General features: G+C 51.2%; 2 protein-coding genes across 6 annotated transcripts; both read left to right on the top strand.

Annotated features, from left to right (window-relative positions):
• Positions 1-326: 326 nt before the first annotated feature.
• On the top strand, positions 327-7,781 carry CIRBP (cold inducible RNA binding protein). Of its 5 annotated transcripts, none has more exons than XM_054398839.1 (8): positions 327-366; positions 1,291-1,399; positions 1,484-1,590; positions 2,210-2,354; positions 2,482-2,566; positions 2,715-2,782; positions 6,040-6,150; positions 7,635-7,781. In XM_054398839.1, the coding sequence occupies exons 2-7, from the start codon at positions 1,297-1,299 to the stop codon at positions 6,042-6,044; spliced, it is 513 nt and encodes a 170-aa protein (XP_054254814.1). In that variant the 5' UTR covers positions 327-366; positions 1,291-1,296; the 3' UTR covers positions 6,045-6,150; positions 7,635-7,781. The 5 variants fall into 5 exon arrangements, with proteins under 5 accessions (XP_054254814.1, XP_054254813.1, XP_054254811.1 ...); XM_054398838.1 differs by having other exon boundaries at positions 3,294-6,150; XM_054398836.1 differs by having other exon boundaries at positions 2,715-5,243.
• A 6,443-nt stretch (positions 7,782-14,224) lies between these two features.
• Positions 14,225-16,007, top strand: FAM174C (family with sequence similarity 174 member C). The gene is made up of 2 exons (XM_054398840.1): positions 14,225-14,517; positions 15,842-16,007. The coding sequence occupies exons 1-2, from the start codon at positions 14,225-14,227 to the stop codon at positions 16,005-16,007; spliced, it is 459 nt and encodes a 152-aa protein (XP_054254815.1).
• Positions 16,008-16,798: the final 791 nt, after the last annotated feature.

Here is a 16,798-nt window from a genome sequence, read left to right as displayed (position 1 = left end):
CCTTCCTTCTCACAGGTGCTCTCCCGGCCACCGGCCTCGGCGCTCTCAGCCAATCTGCGCCGCTCTCTGCGCCCCGCCTCTAAGCGGGAGGGGTCAGGAGGCGCAGCCGTTTTGTTTTCTCTTCCCCCTCCCCTCGCCACCCTGCGGGAGCTCATGAATGTTAATCACGTCCTGCCCAATCCGGTGGCATGGCGGCGGCAGCGCTTTGGTGACGTTATAGCCCCGCCTTCCGCTGGGGTTAATTTGCATATCCATGAGATGGGCGGGGCGCAGCGCGGGCCTTTATAAGCCGCCGCCCCGCCAGCCTCAGCGTACATCGCGCTGAAGCTTTGAAGTGCTGTGTGGAATCCGCGCCTTCAGGCACCGGTAAGCACCGGGCAAGGTGAACTGGGATAAGCCCAGCTAGGCTGGATGGTACCGGGGAACGCTTGGTGTGCCGGAGTTTAACGGAATGTCTCTGAGAAGTAGCGAGATTGTTAAATGGGGGAGGTTGGAGCGGAGTCTTTGTCCTGCGGCTAGGGTGACCTCCGCGGTCGCGTGGAGTCCGGAGGAGTTGTCTGGGTTGTTCGCTTGTGTGTGTGTGGGAAGGGATCAGGGGAGGGGTGAAATGAGCTCTCGGAAACAAAATGGCGACGAGGCCGCCACCATGCAAAATGGCGGCGGGCGGGAGGCGGGGCGGCGGAGCGCGCCGGCGCCAAGGGGGCGGGGAGGAAGGGCGGGGCTGGGAGGGCGCTTGGGTGGTGGGCGGGGCGGCGGGACGCGCATGCGTGTTGGATCATCTGCCCCTTTTCCCCCTCCCACCGGGGGGCCTGGACCCCCTCACCGCGGTACCGGGGCCGTGTGTGCTCACCGAGTTGGAGCCCCAACCGGGCCATAAGTCCTTCCTAGGATTTGGGGTTGGGAGCTCTAACCGGGTTGTAAGCCCTGACCGGGCTCGCATGCCCCAATGGGGCCATAAGGGCGGTACCGAGCTGCAGGGTCTGGACGCCCCGGGGTGTGGGCTCCGCTCCTGGCCTGGGCTGTGTGCGGCTGCGGTCGCTCTGCCGACGTCCTGCTTCGTGCCGTGATCTCGGCTGTGGCTCCGCATCCCGGGGCGGGCGCTTGGCCGGCGGCCAGCCCGAGGGCTGATGCTCTGTAATGCAGAGCTCTGGTTTCCTGGGTGCGGTGTTGGCGTCATCTAAGATTCTAGGTCATGGGTTCTAAGGCATTTAATCTTCCAGCCCTTGTGGGAAAGTGGATTTTGAGATGCCAATTTCGGTTTCCTTGATTTTTTTTTTTTTTCCCCTTTAGGTTAAAATGGCATCAGACGAGGGAAAACTTTTTGTCGGTGGACTGAGTTTTGACACCAATGAGCAGTCATTGGAACAAGTCTTCTCTAAATACGGACAGATCTCTGAAGGTAAGGTTTGCATTCCCAGGCTAGGATAATTTCTGTAGATTTCAGATTGCACAGGTGCTGAATTTTTTTTTTTTCCTTTTGTAGTCGTGGTGGTAAAAGACAGAGAGACTCAGAGATCCAGAGGGTTTGGGTTTGTTACGTTTGAAAACATAGATGACGCTAAAGATGCGATGATGGCCATGAACGGGAAGGTAAGGAGGCTTTGGGCTTGCTTTGTAATTCTGCAGTGTAATGAAATTAGCCTGAAACAGATTGCTGTTTAGTATTGTGGGGAAAAATGGATGCATAATAGGGTCTTAAAACAAGGTTGCATGCGTGTCATAGAAGGCTTAGATTATTGAAGGGACCTCAGAGATCATCTTCTCCAATGCTCCTGCCATGAGCAGGGACACATTTCAATTAGACTTGGCTGCTCCAGGCCTTGCCCACCCTGGCCTTGAAGTCTCCCAGGGAAAAACCATCCACAACCTCCCTGAGCAACCTATTTTACTGAAGAACCTCTTCTTAAGATCCAGTTTACCCTGCTCTCCTCAGCTTCAAACCATTCCATCTTACTTTATTGTCAGACACCATTAGGAAATGTCCTTTTGCAGCCTTCCTGTGGGATCCTTTAAGGTATTGGAAGGCAGCTTTGGGGTCCCACCAGAGCCTTGTCTGGGTTGAACACCCCCAGTTGGCCGAGTGGTGATTTTAAAAGCTTTGTGAGAAGCAGCGGAATCAGGTGCTGGGTAGCTGGCAGTGAGGATGTGTTAAGTTGATGATTTCAGCAGCTTTAACCCCAGGTCGTTGTGTTGTTTGTTTCCTGTTCAGTCTGTAGATGGACGTCAGATCAGAGTTGACCAGGCTGGCAAATCATCAGAGAACAGATCTCGTGGTTACAGAGGAGGATCTTCTGGGGGCAGAGGCTTTTTCCGTGGGGGCAGAGGTCGGGGCCGTGGTTTCTCCAGAGGCGAGGGTGAGTGTTTCAACCTTTTTTTTTTTTTTCTCCTTTAAATTCCTGATGATGTTAATCAAAACATGTCTCCCCTCAAAAAAAAAAAAAAAAAAAGGAAAAAAACATCATCATTATCTCTCTCTTTTAGGAGGTGGAGACAGAGGTTACGGTGGAAGCAGATTTGATTCCAGAAGTGGAGGATACAATGGTTCCAGAGACTACTATAATAGCAGGTAAAGTTATCCTGAGAACCACTGGGTTGTTGTGAAGTTCTTTTTGTTGTGGTTTTTGGGTTTTTAAGCCTCTTAAACTCTCAAACAGGCTGCCACAAGCTGTTGAGGAAATCTCAAGCACCTAAATGCTGTTTTTCCTTCTGCACAGCAGGAGTCAAGGTGGCTATGGTGACAGGTCTTCAGGAGGATCCTACAGAGACAGCTATGACAGTTATGGTAAGTCTTGGGTCAACTGGGAATGAATATGTATGGTTGTAGGAACTCTCTAAACCTCCTCACCCTCTCCTCGAGTCTGGAAGCACTCTGTAAGGCTCGGGACTTGTTGCTATTTGTGCTGTTCTTGCCCTTTAAGAACCAAATCTGCCAGGCTTTGGACGTGGTCGTTGCTGTTTATAAAAAAAAAAAACCCAAACAACCCAAGTTGCTAATTTGTAATGCATGTGTGTAGGAGTTGCTTGGATCTAAGGCAGAGCAAGTTGCTTGGAAAAAAAAAAAAATCCGTTTCCTCAAGCTTGAGAGACTAAAAAAAGACAAAACCTCAAAACCCTAACAAACTTTGATTCAAGGGTGGGGGAGTTCAACAAAACAAAAAAAAACAACCAGACCCCAAAACTTGTAGCTTCTTGGAGGAAAAAAAAAAGGAAAAAAATTAATGGAAAGGGAGTGAAATGCTGGAACTTGTCTATGCTTCAGTGCCTTTACAATTGTGCCTGCTTCTTGTCCTCAGCTACACACAACGAGTAAAAATCCTTCCTGACTCAAGATCGTCCTTCCAATGGCTGTATTTATAAAGATTTTTGGAGCTTCGCTGAAATGGTTCTTTGTTGTAGTAACATCTCCTTGTATCTCACACTTTTGTTAGTTTTATTATCAGTTTGGGAATCTTTGTCAAAACCAACCAAAACACAGCCTGTGACAGCTTCTGCTATAAAAGAGAATGGGTCTGATTTAATGACTTCCTTCCTTTACATAGAAAGCTTTGCTTTCAGGTGAAAAAAAAAAAGTGTTTTTTTTTTGTTTTTAATTCTGATTTTATTTTTAATTCTGAAAGCACTTCAGATTTTACTTCCTTCCTTCATGATGAGCCATGGTGTTTCCTTTTTTTTATATAAGTTGGGGGCCCTGATTCAGTGTTCTTTGGAGATAGAAAGGACCTTGAATTCAATGTTCACTAGAAGCTGAACAAGCTGTGGGCTTTTTTCCTCTCTTTATTTTTTTTTTTAATTGCATTACCTTCATCTTTTGTAACATTCCTTTAGTGTAGCAAGGTAGGAATGCAGCCTCGGGTACAAATTGGAAGGCAAAAAAAAAAAAGGCAAAACAAAACCACCTTGATATATCTAAAGAGAAAGAAAATAGCAACTTTTTTTTTTTTGCTTGTATGTTCTAAAACCTTTGCCTCACGGTATTTTTACTGATGTAATGATGTAAATTTACCCAGAAACCAAGAAGAAGAGAGAGAAAAAAAAATAGACTCGGAAAAACCATAAAAAAAAAAAAGGAAAAAAAAGAGGTTCTTGAAAATGTTTATTTATATTGTCCTTTTTTACTGGAAGAAATATTGCATATTCCATTGCTATTGTATTTGAAAGTGGTAAAAGGATTCTTGTATACAGTTTTTTTTTTTTTTTATTTTTCCTTTTGGCTTTACGAAGCCTATTAAAAGACAGTCTGAAATGAACTCTGCTCCTGACATTTTACATTTCATTGCACAACACAATCTTGGAAGATGGAAGAAAAAAACCAAAAAACAAAAAAAAACAAATGACCAAACCAAGTCTGAAGTATTAGATCAACCTCCAGGAGATGCAGTTTGGTAAAAACTCAGGAGATGCAGGTTGATGCAGTTTGGTAAAACCTCAGGAAATGCAGTTTGGTGAAACTTCAGGAGATGGTTCATTAAGCCCAGGAGATGCATTTTGTTAACCTCAGGAGATCCACTTTAAAGCCCTGGGGATGCAGTTTGGTAAAACCTCAGGAGATGCAGTTTGGTAAAACCTCAGGAGATGCAGTTTGGTAAAACCTCAGGAGATGCAGTTTGTTAGCCTCAGAGGATCTTCAGCAAACTCGGGAGATCCTTCAACCTCAGGAGATGCAGTTTGTTAACCTCAGGAGATCCTTCAACCTCAGGAGATCCACATCAAGCCCAGGAGATGGCAGTTTATTAAGCCCAGGGCAGGATGTCAGGGAAGGTTTTTAACTTTAGAGGCTCAAGTTGGAAGAATCCAACCTGACCTCTCTCTTGCCAATGGAAATCTCATCGCCGTCTTCGCACACAAAACTTTTCCTGGAGGCCAGAGGATTGAAAGTGTGTGGGAATGGTGCTGAATTCAGCCAGGGTTAGGTTAGGATGATGGATGTGCCCTTAAAAAACAATCCTGCAAACCCACCTACACTTGGAAAAGCTGTTAGTTGAAGACTCAGTGCTTTTAGTCACCCCTCCCTCCTGGAGTAGCTGCTAGGTGCGGTGTGGAACTGTTAGGTGCATTGCCATTGATTAGCTTAGCTTTGTGCCTTGCCTTTACAAAAGTTCTGAGAATTCTTTGCTAGCATTATGTGGAAAACTGCAAGTGTCCTTGGAGAGGAAAAAGAAGTGTTGTGCCTCCAACAGAAACCTCTGAGACGAAAGCTGCTCTCTTGGCTAGTTCATATGTGGAAAATAGTCCTGTAATTCGAGGTAACTCCTTTTGCTCATGTCCGCATCCTTCCTCTTGTTGAGAGCTCATTTTGAAAGTCTTAATGTACCTGTGAAATATTCCTTAGTTTTCTTTTTTTTTCTGTTGTTGTTTTTTATTTTTTTTCCCCCACAATTCTGGTCAAGTGCTGGAGAAAAAAAAAAAATCGGTAAACTTAAAAGTCTAAAAAAAAACAACCTGACCAAAATATCCTAAATAATTTATAACCCATGCTGTATGCAACCTCTTTGGCTTGTGGCACAACTTTTGGGTTCCACAGATCAGAGTTGGGGTCGTGCAGTCATGTCTTGCTAGTAGGTATTGGAAGCAAGATGGGGGAAATGACTTCCCCTGACTCTGTCTTCATCTATTTTGAGGCTCTTCCTAGACATCATTATAAAGTTGCTCACTTTTAATTGTAGCTTTCTTTGCCATCCTACTTTGTTGCCATTAACTTTTTTTACCCCCTTCCCTCCTCCCCCAGTAGCCCACACCTGCCTAAGCAGCCATGTCAAAAAAAAAAAAAGTGGTTAACTCCTCTCTGCTTAGGGACACCAAATGCTAAACTTTTTGGTTGGCACAAGCAAAAAAAAAAAAAAAAAAACAAAAGAGGCCTCAGCCAACCCTGGAACAGTTTTTCCCAGACTGTGCTTCTGTGGTGTGCTGGGTTCAGCAAATGGCTTGTGAGACCCTCGTTACCTGATGTGACTTGTGTTGAGGTGGAGGGAGGGTGGGTGGCAGGCAGTGGTTGAAGGCTCTCCTCTTGATGTCTGTATTAATGCACATCTGCTTTGGCAGGCTGAAGGGGAGATGGACGCTCGCCGGCGAAGCTGAGCCCCGGGGTGCTGAGGGAGGAAACAAAAAATGGTCTGAGGAAGGCAGGAGCAAAAGCTTGGGCTTGCCAACCAGGTAACGACTGCTCTTTGCCCTTCTCTTGGGAAGGCTGAAAGGGATCTTAATATCTATAAATAGGTGTTGGTGTCTGGAGAAGGCTGAGGGGGGAATCTCATCTATAAATGGGGAGATGGGCGTCTTAAAAAGGCTGAGGGGATCTCATCAATATCTAAAATAGGGGTGGGTGTGCTGAGAAGGCTGAGAGAGGAGCTCAGTGTAAATAGGGATTGGGTGTCTTGAGAAGGTTGAGAGAGTGGATCTCATCTGTAAATAAGGGTGGGTGTCTTAAAAGATGAGAGAGGATTTAATATCTATAAATAGGGGTGGGTGTCTGAGAAGGCTGAGAGGGGATCTCATCAATATCTATCAATAGGGAAGGGATCAGTGCTGGGCCCCATCCTGTTCAATATCTTTATTGATGATCTGGATGAGGGGATTGAGTCCATCATCAGTAAATTTGCAGATGACACCAAGCTGGGAGCAGGTGTTGATCTGTTAGAAGGTAGAAGGGCTCTGCAGAGGGACCTTGCCAGGCTGGACAGATGGGCAGAGTCCAACAGGATGGCATTCAACAAGTCCAAGTGCCAGGTGCTGCACTTTGGCCACAACAACCCCATGCAGAGCTACAGGCTGGGGTCAGAGTGGCTGGAGAGCAGCCAGGTGGAAAGGGACCTGGGGGTGCTGGTTGACAGCAGCTGAACATGAGCCAGCAGTGTGCCCAGGTGGCCAAGAGAGCCAATGGCATCCTGGCCTGCATCAGGCATAGTGTGGCCAGCAGGAGCAGGGAGGTCATTGTACCCCTGTACACAGGCACTGGTTAGGCCACACCTTGAGTACTGTGTCCAGTTCTGGGCCCCTCAGTTTAGGAAAGATGTTGAATTGCTGGAGCATGTCCAGAGAAGGGCAACGAGGCTGGGGAGAGGGTCTTGAGCACAGCCCTATGAGGAGAGGCTGAGGGAGCTGGGGCTGTTTAGCCTGGAGAAGAGGAGGCTCAGGGGTGACCTCATTGCTGTCTACAACTACCTGAAGGGAGGTTGTAGCCAGGAGGGGTTTGGTCTCTTCTCCCAGGCACCCAGCACCAGAACAAGAGGACACAGTCTCAAGCTGTGCCAGGGGAGGTTTAGGCTGGAGGTGAGGAGAAAGTTCTTCCCAGAGAGAGTGGTTGGCCATTGGAATGTGCTGCCCGGGGAGTTGGTGGAGTCCCCATCCCTGGAGGTGTTCAAGAGGGGATTGGAGGTGGCACTTGGTGCCATGGTTTAGATAGGCATGAGGTGTAGGGTGACAGGTTGGACTCGATGATCTTTGAGGTCTCTTCCAACCTTCTTGATTCTGTTCTATTCTATTATATTGATTCTCTGATCCTAGCTTTGATTCTGTTACCATTTTATATAGCCTCATTGTCCTGAACTGCTAAAGTCTCACCAGTAGTTGCTAGTTGGAAATAACTCTTCATTGCTGTTCCTTGCCTTGACATTAATTCAGTTTCAATTTTCTTTCAGCAATGAAATGCATCAGAGAAGACAGAAGGAGACAGCCATTGACTGGAGTGGTGGAGATATGGAAGAGCTTTGAGCAGTGGTGTTACTGGTTGAAGTAATTAAGCTAGAATAAAGTACTGGAATGTGGGGGGGGAAAAAAAACCCTCAAACCTGAATCTCTGTAGTGCTTTTTGGGGATACAGCAGAACATGAAGTTGGTGCCCAAGGGCATGCAGCAGAGAAACCAAATTGGAGTGAAAGTGACAATCAACCATTGCCACTCTGGCTGTGGGGAGAGGGTAACCTGCAAGGCTAAGGGAAGAAATTCAGTTGCAATCTTGCAAGGTCAAATGAAGCAGGCTCCAGTTACACATCTGCAAAACCTTGGATAATGAACTTTGCACATATTCAAAGTGGTTTTGCTGCTGAAAGCTCTGAGAGAGGAAGTTTGAGCTGTGCACAGAAGTTTGTGAGGTCTTAGGTGGGACATGAAGAGGTTCAGCTGCCCTGCAGCTGTTCCTCTGTTGAATACTTGGCTCTAGATAAAAGTTGCCTCAAGTTTCCCACCTACATGAGGTTATTTGTGCCTCAAATTTCACAGTTTGGGGCTTAGAAAATAAACTTGGGGGTGGAATCCTAACAGAGCAGCTTTATCAGGTGAAAGCTGTAGAGTGAGGAGAGGGAGAGCTTAGGAAGGGACTGAAAAAGCTTGGAGAGGACTGAGGGGATGGAAAGCTTGGAGAGGAGGAGAGGACTGAAGAGAAAGCTTGGAGAGGTCTGAGGGGATGGAAAGCTTGGAGAGGAGGAGAGGACTGAAGAGAAAGCTTGGAGAGGAGTGAGGGGAGGGAAAGCTTGGAGAGGAATGAAGCAGCACTGAGCTGAGCAGCTTTGAGCAGATTGTGGGAGCATCCAGACTTACACAGGCTAGCAGAGTACTAGTAAAGGTTACTAGCAGGATAGTAACTGGTTTTCAGCATCTGTTAATGCTGGGAGGGTGCCCTGAGCTGCCTGGCTGTGCCCTGACAGCTGGTGATACCTTACCACTTGTAAACCATTTTGCTGGGTCTGAAGAGGAGCTGTAGAGCCATGACAAACCCTGCTGCTAGGTGTGAAGGAGAAATTCAGCCCCAGAGGAAAGCCACCAGTTGGTGAGGCTGCAGTTCTGTGATGATCCTCTGGGACAGAATGGTTCCTAAAATGATTCCTAAAATCTTCCCTCATTAGCAGTTGGTGCTTTGAATTGTCATGTCCATTTTCTTCTGCGGAGTTTAATGTGCAGGAGGTCAAATGCTTGGGTGTTTTAATTAAGGTTCTTGATTGCTGTTTTGTTGCCCTGCCTTTGATCCAGACAGCTCCTGGCTGCTGGGGTGTGATTCCTGCAGGGTTCTCACCAGCTGTAGGTTGGTGGTGAGACACCAGAGGTGGCTCTGAAGAAGGGCAGGTAGGGCACAGAGCAAGGAGGTGCAAATTCCTTGCAGAAGGTTTGCACTCTGGTATTAAATATTTTTTCTCTGTTGCCTTCACCTCTGAAGTTAATGAGAGAACTTCAGCCTTTTGTGTGGTAGTTAGGGCATTACCACAGAGCTCAGACTTCCCAACCCCAGCTCTCTGGGTGTTCTCTCTTCCCCAGTTTTGTCCTGACCATCAAAAAAAGGAACCCAGCCAAACTGTCCTTTTTTTCTTCCTCTAGAATACTTGTCATTTTTTTTCTTGAATTCACTTGCTGCCAAGTCCATGGCTTGGAGTGAAGTCAGATGAGTGCTGGTTGCTGAATTCCTCCAGCTGGTCCTTGATTCCATCTTCCATGTTGTGAATTTTAAGAACTTAAGTAGTGGTAGAGGTTTCAGTGGAAGCACTTTGGATTCCTTCATGGAGCAGGCTACCCAGAGAGGTTGTGGAGTGTCCTTCTCTGGAGACCTTCAAGCCCCATCTGGATGTGTTCCTGTGTGACCTGCCCTGGGTGCTGCTGCTTTGGCAGGGGGGTTGGATTTGATCTCTGGAGGTCCCTTCCAACCCTTGCTGTGCTGTGATTTCCCCTCTGTCACTGGCTGGCTGGGGGCTCTGAAATGGGTCTGGAACTGTGCTCCTCTGGCTCAAACACGTGCCTGGTGCTCCTGAAAAAGGAGATCTCATTCTTGGTTCAACCCTGCCAATGTGGCAGCTCAACAAGGGGGATTGATGGTGCCAGAGAGGCTGGCAGCTGGGAGTCTATTTTTGGCAGCTTTGAATTGAAGTGAGGCAGGAGGCAGCAATGTGCAATGCAAGAGGCAGTAAAAAGGTTTCTGATGGTCCCTGCCCACTTTTTGGTGTGTGTTAAAAGAATACATTTGATTGCTTTATCCTGCCTTTTTTTTTTTTTTCCTTCCCTGTTTAAAAAAAAAAAAATTCCCTGGGTTTTGGTTATGCTGTGCCCCACTTGAAGGCAGTGGATTATGCAAAAAGTCTCTTCACTTACTCTTTGAAGAAATTGTGTGGGTATTGTGCCTGGTTAAGAGGCTGCTGCAGTGTTGGAAGGGCAGGATTGAATGCACATTCTCTGCTCCAGTTACTAAGGCAAAGCACAGTGGTGGCTTCTCAGCCTGCTGGAGGTGTAGCTGCTGCTCCTGGGCTTGTTCTCAGACAGGTGTGATGGAGGCCAGATGTGAGCTAAGTGAATGGGGAAAGGCAGCTTTAAACATTTAGGCTGTTATTAAATGTTTTGTCTTGCTGAGGAGTTGCAGGTAAAAGACTGGGACAGGCTGCTCCCTGAAAGGGGGTTGCAGTGGGGTGGGGGTTGGGCTCTTCTCCCTCGGCTCAGGTGATAGAAGGAGAGGAAATGGCCTGAAATTGTGCCAGGGGAGGGTTAGATTGGCAGAGGGATAGATTGGAGATGAGGAAAAATTTCTTGGCTGCAAGAGTGGTCAGGGATGGGCACAGGCTGCCCAGAGAGGTGGTGCAGTCCCCATCCCTGGAGGTGTTCCAGACCCCTGTGGCCATGGCACTTGGGGCCATGGTTTGGTGGCCATGGTGAGGTTAGGTTGAAGGTTGGACTGGATCTTAGAAGTCTCTTCCAACCAAAACAATTCTGTGTGGTTGGAGCCCCATCCCTGGAGATATTCCAGATCAGACTTGATGTGGCCCTGAGCAACCTGCTCTAGTTGGAGGTGTCCCAACAGGAGGGTTGGACAAGATCATAGAATCGGAGAATTGTTAGGCTTGGAAGGGTCATCCAGTTCCAAGGAGACCTTTGATGGTCTCTTCCCACCTGCATTCCTCCTGTGAATTCAGTAAGGGAGCAAGCAGGGTGCTGAGGGCTTGCTGCCCAAGAGGCATCCCAACTTGACCATGTAGTGATTAAGAGTTGTAGAATTCCAATCGTTTTGGTTGGGAAAGGCCTTTCTAAAGTCATCTCAGTCCAACCATCTCCACAGGAGCCCTCGAGGCATTCATGCACTGGGTAAAAGCTTACCTCTTGAAACCTGCTTTGGAATGGAATGGAATGGAATGGGTCAGGGTTGGAAGGGACCACAAGGATCAGCCAGTTCCAACCCCCCTGCCATGGGCAGGGACACCTCACACCAGATCAGGTTGCTCAGAGCCTCATCCAGCCTGGTCTTGAACACCTCCAGGGATGGGACCTCAACCACCTCCCTGGACAACCCATTCCAGGCTCTCACCAGTCTCACGGTGAAGAACTTCCTCACATCCAGTCTGAATCTCCCCACTTCCAGCTATGTTCCATTCCCCCCAGTCTTATCACTCATCCTAAAAAGTCCCTCCCCAGCTTTCCTGGAGCCCCCTTCAGATCCTGGAAGGCCACAAGAAGGTCTCCTGGGAGCCTTCTCCTTTCCAGACTGAACAGCCCCAACTCTCTCAGGCTGTGCTCACAGCAGAGCAGCTCCAGCCCTCTGCTCTTCCTCGTGGCCCTTCTCTGGACACCTTCCAGCACCTCCAGATCCTTCCTGGAACAGAGGCTCCAGAACTGGACACAGAGCTCCAGGAGTGGTCTCAGCAGAGGGGCAGAATCCCTTCCCTGGCCCTGCTGGCCACACTTCTCCTGCTGCAGCCCAGGCTCTGCTTGGCTCTCTGGGCTGCAAGTGCTCACTGCTGGCTCCTGCTGAGCTTCTCCCCCAGCATCCCCAAGTCCCTCTCCTCAGGGCTGCTCTCCAGCCAGTCCCTGCCCAGCCTGGATTTGTGCTTGGGATTGCCCTGACCCAGCTGCAGGACCTTGCCCTTGGTCTTGTTGACCCTCCTGAGGTTGTCCTGGGCACAGCTCTGCAGCCTGTCCAGGTCCCTCTAGCTGGATCCCTTCCCTCCAGCCTGTCCAGCTCCCTCTGGATGGATCCCTTCCCTCCAGCCTGTCCAGGTCCCTCTGGATGGATCCCTTCTCTCCAGCCTGTCCAGGTCCCTCTGGGTGGATCCCTTCCCTCCAGCCTGTCCAGGTCCCTCTGGCTGGATCCCTTCCCTCCAGCCTGTCCAGGTCCCTCTGGCTGGATCCCTTCCCTCCATCCTGTCAGCAGCACCACACATCTTGATCAGCAAACTTGCTGAGGGTGCACTCAATACCTTCTTTTTCCTTAACCTTTTCCTAACTTATCCAAGTGAACAGGGCTTAAACCCAGTTGTATCCAGCAATTAATCAGTGAGGATTTATTGTTTTGTTTTGTTTTTTCTGCATGCAAAAAGAGGATGATAGAGGGGCACGAAAGGGGGAGAAAACTCCCCTGCTAACCACCGCAGTTGGGTGATGCATAAACCCAACTGCGACTACAAAGCCTTGTTTGCAAGACCTTCCTAGAGAGGATGTCTAGAGGCTGCCGTGCAAGCAGAAATAGCTTCCTGTGGTGAAAACAAGGAAGCTAGAAGGGCTTAAAACCATCCTGTTTAAAGCAATGTTCACCTCTGGCCAGGAAAGCGGCAGCGTGGCAAGGGAATGGCAGCCTCGAAGGGGGGAAAATGTCAACACCCAGAGGGGAACTTATTACCCTGAGGGGAAAATGGGGGCCCCGTAGCATGGAGGCTTCTTGTGAGGGGGGAAAGGGGCGGCCCTGGGTGGCAAATGGTAGCCCCGAAGGGGTAAATGATGGTTCCTGGTAGACGTGGGCAAGGTTGTTGATGTAGTCTGTCTGGACTTCAGCAAGGCCTTTGACACTGTCCCCCACAGCAAACTCCTGGCCAAGCTGTCAGCCTGTGGCTTGGACAGCAGCACTCTGCTGGGTTAGGAACTGGCTGGAGGGCAGAGCCCAGAGAGTGGTGGTGAATGGTGCCACATCCAGCTGGCAGCCTGTCACTAGTGGTGTCCCCCAGGGATCAGTGCTGGGCCCCATCCTGTTCAATATCTTTATTGATGATCTGGATGAGGGGATTGAGTCCATCATCAGTAAATTTGCAGATGACACCAAGCTGGGAGCAGGTGTTGATCTGTTAGAAGGTAGAAGGGCTCTGCAGAGGGACCTTGCCAGGCTGGACAGATGGGCAGAGTCCAACATGATGGCATTCAACAAATCCAAGTGCCAGGGGCTGCACTTTGGCCACAACAACCCCATGCAGTGCTACAGGCTGGGGTCAGAGTGGCTGGAGAGCAGCCAGGTGGAAAGGGACCTGGGGGTACTGGTTGACAGCAGCTGAACAGGAGCCAGCAGTGTGCCCAGGTGGCCAAGAGAGCCAATGGCATCCTGGCCTGCATCAGGCATAGTGTGGCCAGCAGGAGCAGGGAGGTCATTGTACCCCTGTACACAGCACTGGTTAGGCCACACCTTGAGTCCTGTGTCCAGTTCTGGGCCCCTCAGTTTAGGAAAGATTTGAATTGCTGGAGCATGTCCAGAGAAGGGCAACGAGGCTGGGGAGAGGCCTTGAGCACAGCCCTGTGAGGAGAGGCTGAGGGAGCTGGGGGTGTTTAGCCTGGAGAAGAGGAGGCTCAGGGCAGACCTCATTGCTGTCTACAACTACCTGAAGGGAGGTTGTAGCCAGGAGGGGGTTGGGCTCTTCTCCCAGGCAAGCAGCACCAGAACAAGAGGACACAGTCTCAAGCTGTGCCAGGGGAGGTTTAGGCTGGAGGTGAGGAGAAAGTTCTTCCCAGAGAGAGTGGTTGGCCATTGGAATGTGCTGCCCAGGGAGGTGGTGGAGTCCCCATCCCTGGAGGTGTTCAAGAGGGGATTGGAGGTGGCACTTGGTGCCATGGTTTAGATAGTCATGAGGTTTAGGGTGACAGGTTGGACTCGATGATCTTTGAGGTCTCTTCCAGCCTTCTTGATTCTATGAGTCTATGATGGCTCTGAGGGGGTAAATGATGCCCAGGAAGGGAAAATGGCGGCTGGGAGCGAGGGGGAAACGATGGCCCCGAGGGGGTAAAATGGCGGCTCCGGGCGGGAAATGCTGGCCCTGAGGGAGACAAGGCGGCCCTGGCTGGGGAATGACGGCCCTGCGGGGGACTCGCGTTGTGAGGGGAAAAGGCACGTCCCGGAGAGGCGGAACGGCGGCGGGTCGGGAAGTCGGGCGGGCCCGGAACGGCGCTGCCCCGGAACGCGGCGTGCGGCTCCGCAGGGCTCAGCCGGTTCCTGCACCGCGCGCACCGTCCCGCAGCCTTCCTGCGCCCGCCCCGCCGAGGCTCCGCTCTGCGCTCCACGCCGGCCATGCTGCGGCCGGAGCGCCTCTGCCTCTTCCTCCTTCTCCTCCTCCTGCACGTCGCCCGCGTCGCTTCCCCTGCTCCTCCGGCCATCCCGAGGCCGGTCAACAGCACAGAGGGACCGCGGGCCACCGCGGGTAACGGGACGCAGCAGGACACGGTGCCAGTGCCGGCATCGCGGCGACCGCCGGGGTCGGGGCTGCTGCCGGGGGCGGGGTTGCCGGTACTGAAGCGGGCGGTGTACGTGCTGAGCGCCCTCTCCTTGTTGGCTGCTCTCTATTTCCTCCTCCGGGCGTTCCGGTGAGTGTGGGCCCACCCGGTTTGTCCCGGTTCCCTGCTCCCGATCCAGGGCTGTGTTCCTGCTTGTCCCGGATCCCTCATTCCAGCCCGGAGCTATGTTCCTGCTTGTCCTGGATCCCTCATCCCGGTCCAGAGCTATGTTCCTGCTTGTCCCAGTTCCCCTCTCCGAGCCCAGAGCTATGTTCTTGCTTGTCCCAGTTCCCCTCTGCGGTCTGGAGCTATGTTCCTGCTTGTCCCAGTTCCCCTTATCCCGGCCCGGAGCTATGTTCCTGCTTGCCCCAGTTCCCCTCTCCGAGCCCAGAGCTATGTTCTTGCTTGTCCCAGTTCCCCTCTCCGAGCCCAGAGCTAAGTTCCTGCTTGTCCCAGTTCCCCTCTCTGAGCCCAGAGCTAAGTTCCTGCTTGTCCCAGTTCCCCTCTCCGGGCCCAGAGCTATGTTCCTGCTTGTCCCAGTTCCCCTCTCTGAGCCCAGAGCTAAGTTCCTGCTTGTCCCAGTTCCCCTCTCCGGGCCCAGAGCTATGTTCCTGCTTGTCCCAGTTCCCCTCTCTGAGCCCAGAGCTAAGTTCCTGCTTGTCCCAGTTCCCCTCTCCGGGCCCAGAGCTATGTTCCTGCTTGTCCCAGGTCCCCTCTCCGGGCCCAGAGCTATGTTCCTGCTTGTCCCAGTTCCCCTCTCTGAGCCCAGAGCTATGTTCTTGCTTGTCCCAGTTCCCCTCTCCGAGCCCAGAGCTAAGTTCCTGCTTGTCCCAGTTCCCCTCTCTGGGCCCAGAGCTAAGTTCCTGCTTGTCCCAGTTCCCCTCTCTGAGCCCAGAGCTATGTTCCTGCTTGTCCCAGGTCCCCTCTCCGGGCCCAGAGCTATGTTCCTGCTTGTCCCAGTTCCCCTCTCTGAGCCCAGAGCTAAGTTCCTGCTTGTCCCAGTTCCCCTCTCTGAGCCCAGAGCTAAGTTCCTGCTTGTCCCAGTTCCCCTCTCTGAGCCCAGAGCTAAGTTCCTGCTTGTCCCAGTTCCCCTCTCTGAGCCCAGAGCTAAGTTCCTGCTTGTCCCAGTTCCCCTCTCCGGGCCCAGAGCTATGTTCCTGCTTGTCCCAGTTCCCCTCTGCCCCACGTCTTGGGGCTGTGCCTCGATTCCCCCTTCCTCCCTTCCCTCCTTCAAGCCTCCCTTTGGCGGCGCACGGGAAACGCCTTTGTAAATCGATGCCGTGCTTAATTACCGAACCTAATTAGCAGTGAAACCTCTCCCCTGTCCCCTCCGTTTTGCCCTTTTGGCTGCTGCAGGCCCTTGCAAAGCTGTGGTGTGACCGAGTGCTCACCCTGCCCTCTCCCTGTCCCTCAGCCCTAGGTCGGAGGGACCCAGACATGAGCGCAAAACTCATTCCAGGTTGAAGAAGCCTCCAAGGAAGAAGTATGGCCTCCTGTCCAGCTATGATGAGCACATGGAGATGGCCTCCTTGGACAGCGACGAGGAGACCGTGTTCGAAACGAGGAACCTGAGGAGGTGAGCAGCTGCTTTGTGTGCTCCCCCTGCTCCTCACCTGGGGCTGAGGCTCCTTTGCTGAAAGAGCTTTGGCACAGCCTCTCCAACCAGATCTGCAGCAGTTAAACTCCTGTGTGTGGTCTCTGCCTTGGCACTCAGAGGATCAGAGAATCGTTTGAGGTGGAAAAGACTTCTCAGAGCATCCAGTCCAAGCAGCAACCCAACCCCACCATGGCCACCAAACCCTGGCCCCGAGTGCCATGGCCACAGGTTTCTTGAACCCCTCCAGGGATGGGGACTCCACCACCTCCCTGGGCAGCCTGTGCCAATCCCTGACCACCCTTGCAGCAAAGATAGTTTTCTTCCTCTCCAACCTAACCCTCCCTAGCCCAATTGCAGGCTATTTCCTCTCCTCCTATCACCTGAGCCTAGGAAGAAGAGACCAACCCTGGAACCCCACCTCCTTACAACCTCCTTTCAGGGAGCTGTAGAGAGCAATGAGGTCTCCTCTCAGCCTCCTCCAGACTAAACACCCCCAATTCTCTCAGCTGCTCCTCACCAGCCTTGTTCTCCAGACCCTTCACCAGCCTCCTTGCCTTTCTCTGGACACACTCCAGCCCCTCAATGTCCTTAATTGCCTTTCTTCCTTTGCTGGCATGTGCCCTGAGCTGCTTGGCAGACCCCTTCATGCCTTGGCAGGCTGTAGGAAGCAGAGGCAGCCCTCATCTCTGCTCTGAGCCTCCCTGCATTGCACAGGAAACCCAAAACTCCTGAGTGTTTCTCAGTTTAGGAGCTGCTGGCCCAGCACATGGCAGC

This window comes from Indicator indicator, unplaced genomic scaffold (assembly GCF_027791375.1).
Source record: "Indicator indicator isolate 239-I01 unplaced genomic scaffold, UM_Iind_1.1 iindUn_scaffold_135, whole genome shotgun sequence".
Lineage (NCBI taxonomy): Eukaryota > Metazoa > Chordata > Aves > Piciformes > Indicatoridae > Indicator > Indicator indicator.
Note: the sequence above shows the minus strand (reverse complement) of the source record. Positions and strands in the feature narration are given on the sequence as shown.

Excerpts from the sequence above, each read along its gene's own strand:
- CIRBP (XM_054398836.1), top strand. The coding sequence starts at position 1,297 with ATGGCATCAGACGAGGGAAAACTTTTTGTCGGTGGACTGAGTTTTGAC. Across the intron at positions 1,591-2,209 it reads TGATGGCCATGAACGGGAAG|TCTGTAGATGGACGTCAGAT; the intron begins GTAAGGAGGCTT and ends TTTCCTGTTCAG. Across the intron at positions 2,567-2,714 it reads AGAGACTACTATAATAGCAG|CAGGAGTCAAGGTGGCTATG; the intron begins GTAAAGTTATCC and ends CCTTCTGCACAG.
- FAM174C (XM_054398840.1), top strand. The coding sequence starts at position 14,225 with ATGCTGCGGCCGGAGCGCCTCTGCCTCTTCCTCCTTCTCCTCCTCCTG. Across the intron at positions 14,518-15,841 it reads TTCCTCCTCCGGGCGTTCCG|CCCTAGGTCGGAGGGACCCA; the intron begins GTGAGTGTGGGC and ends CCTGTCCCTCAG.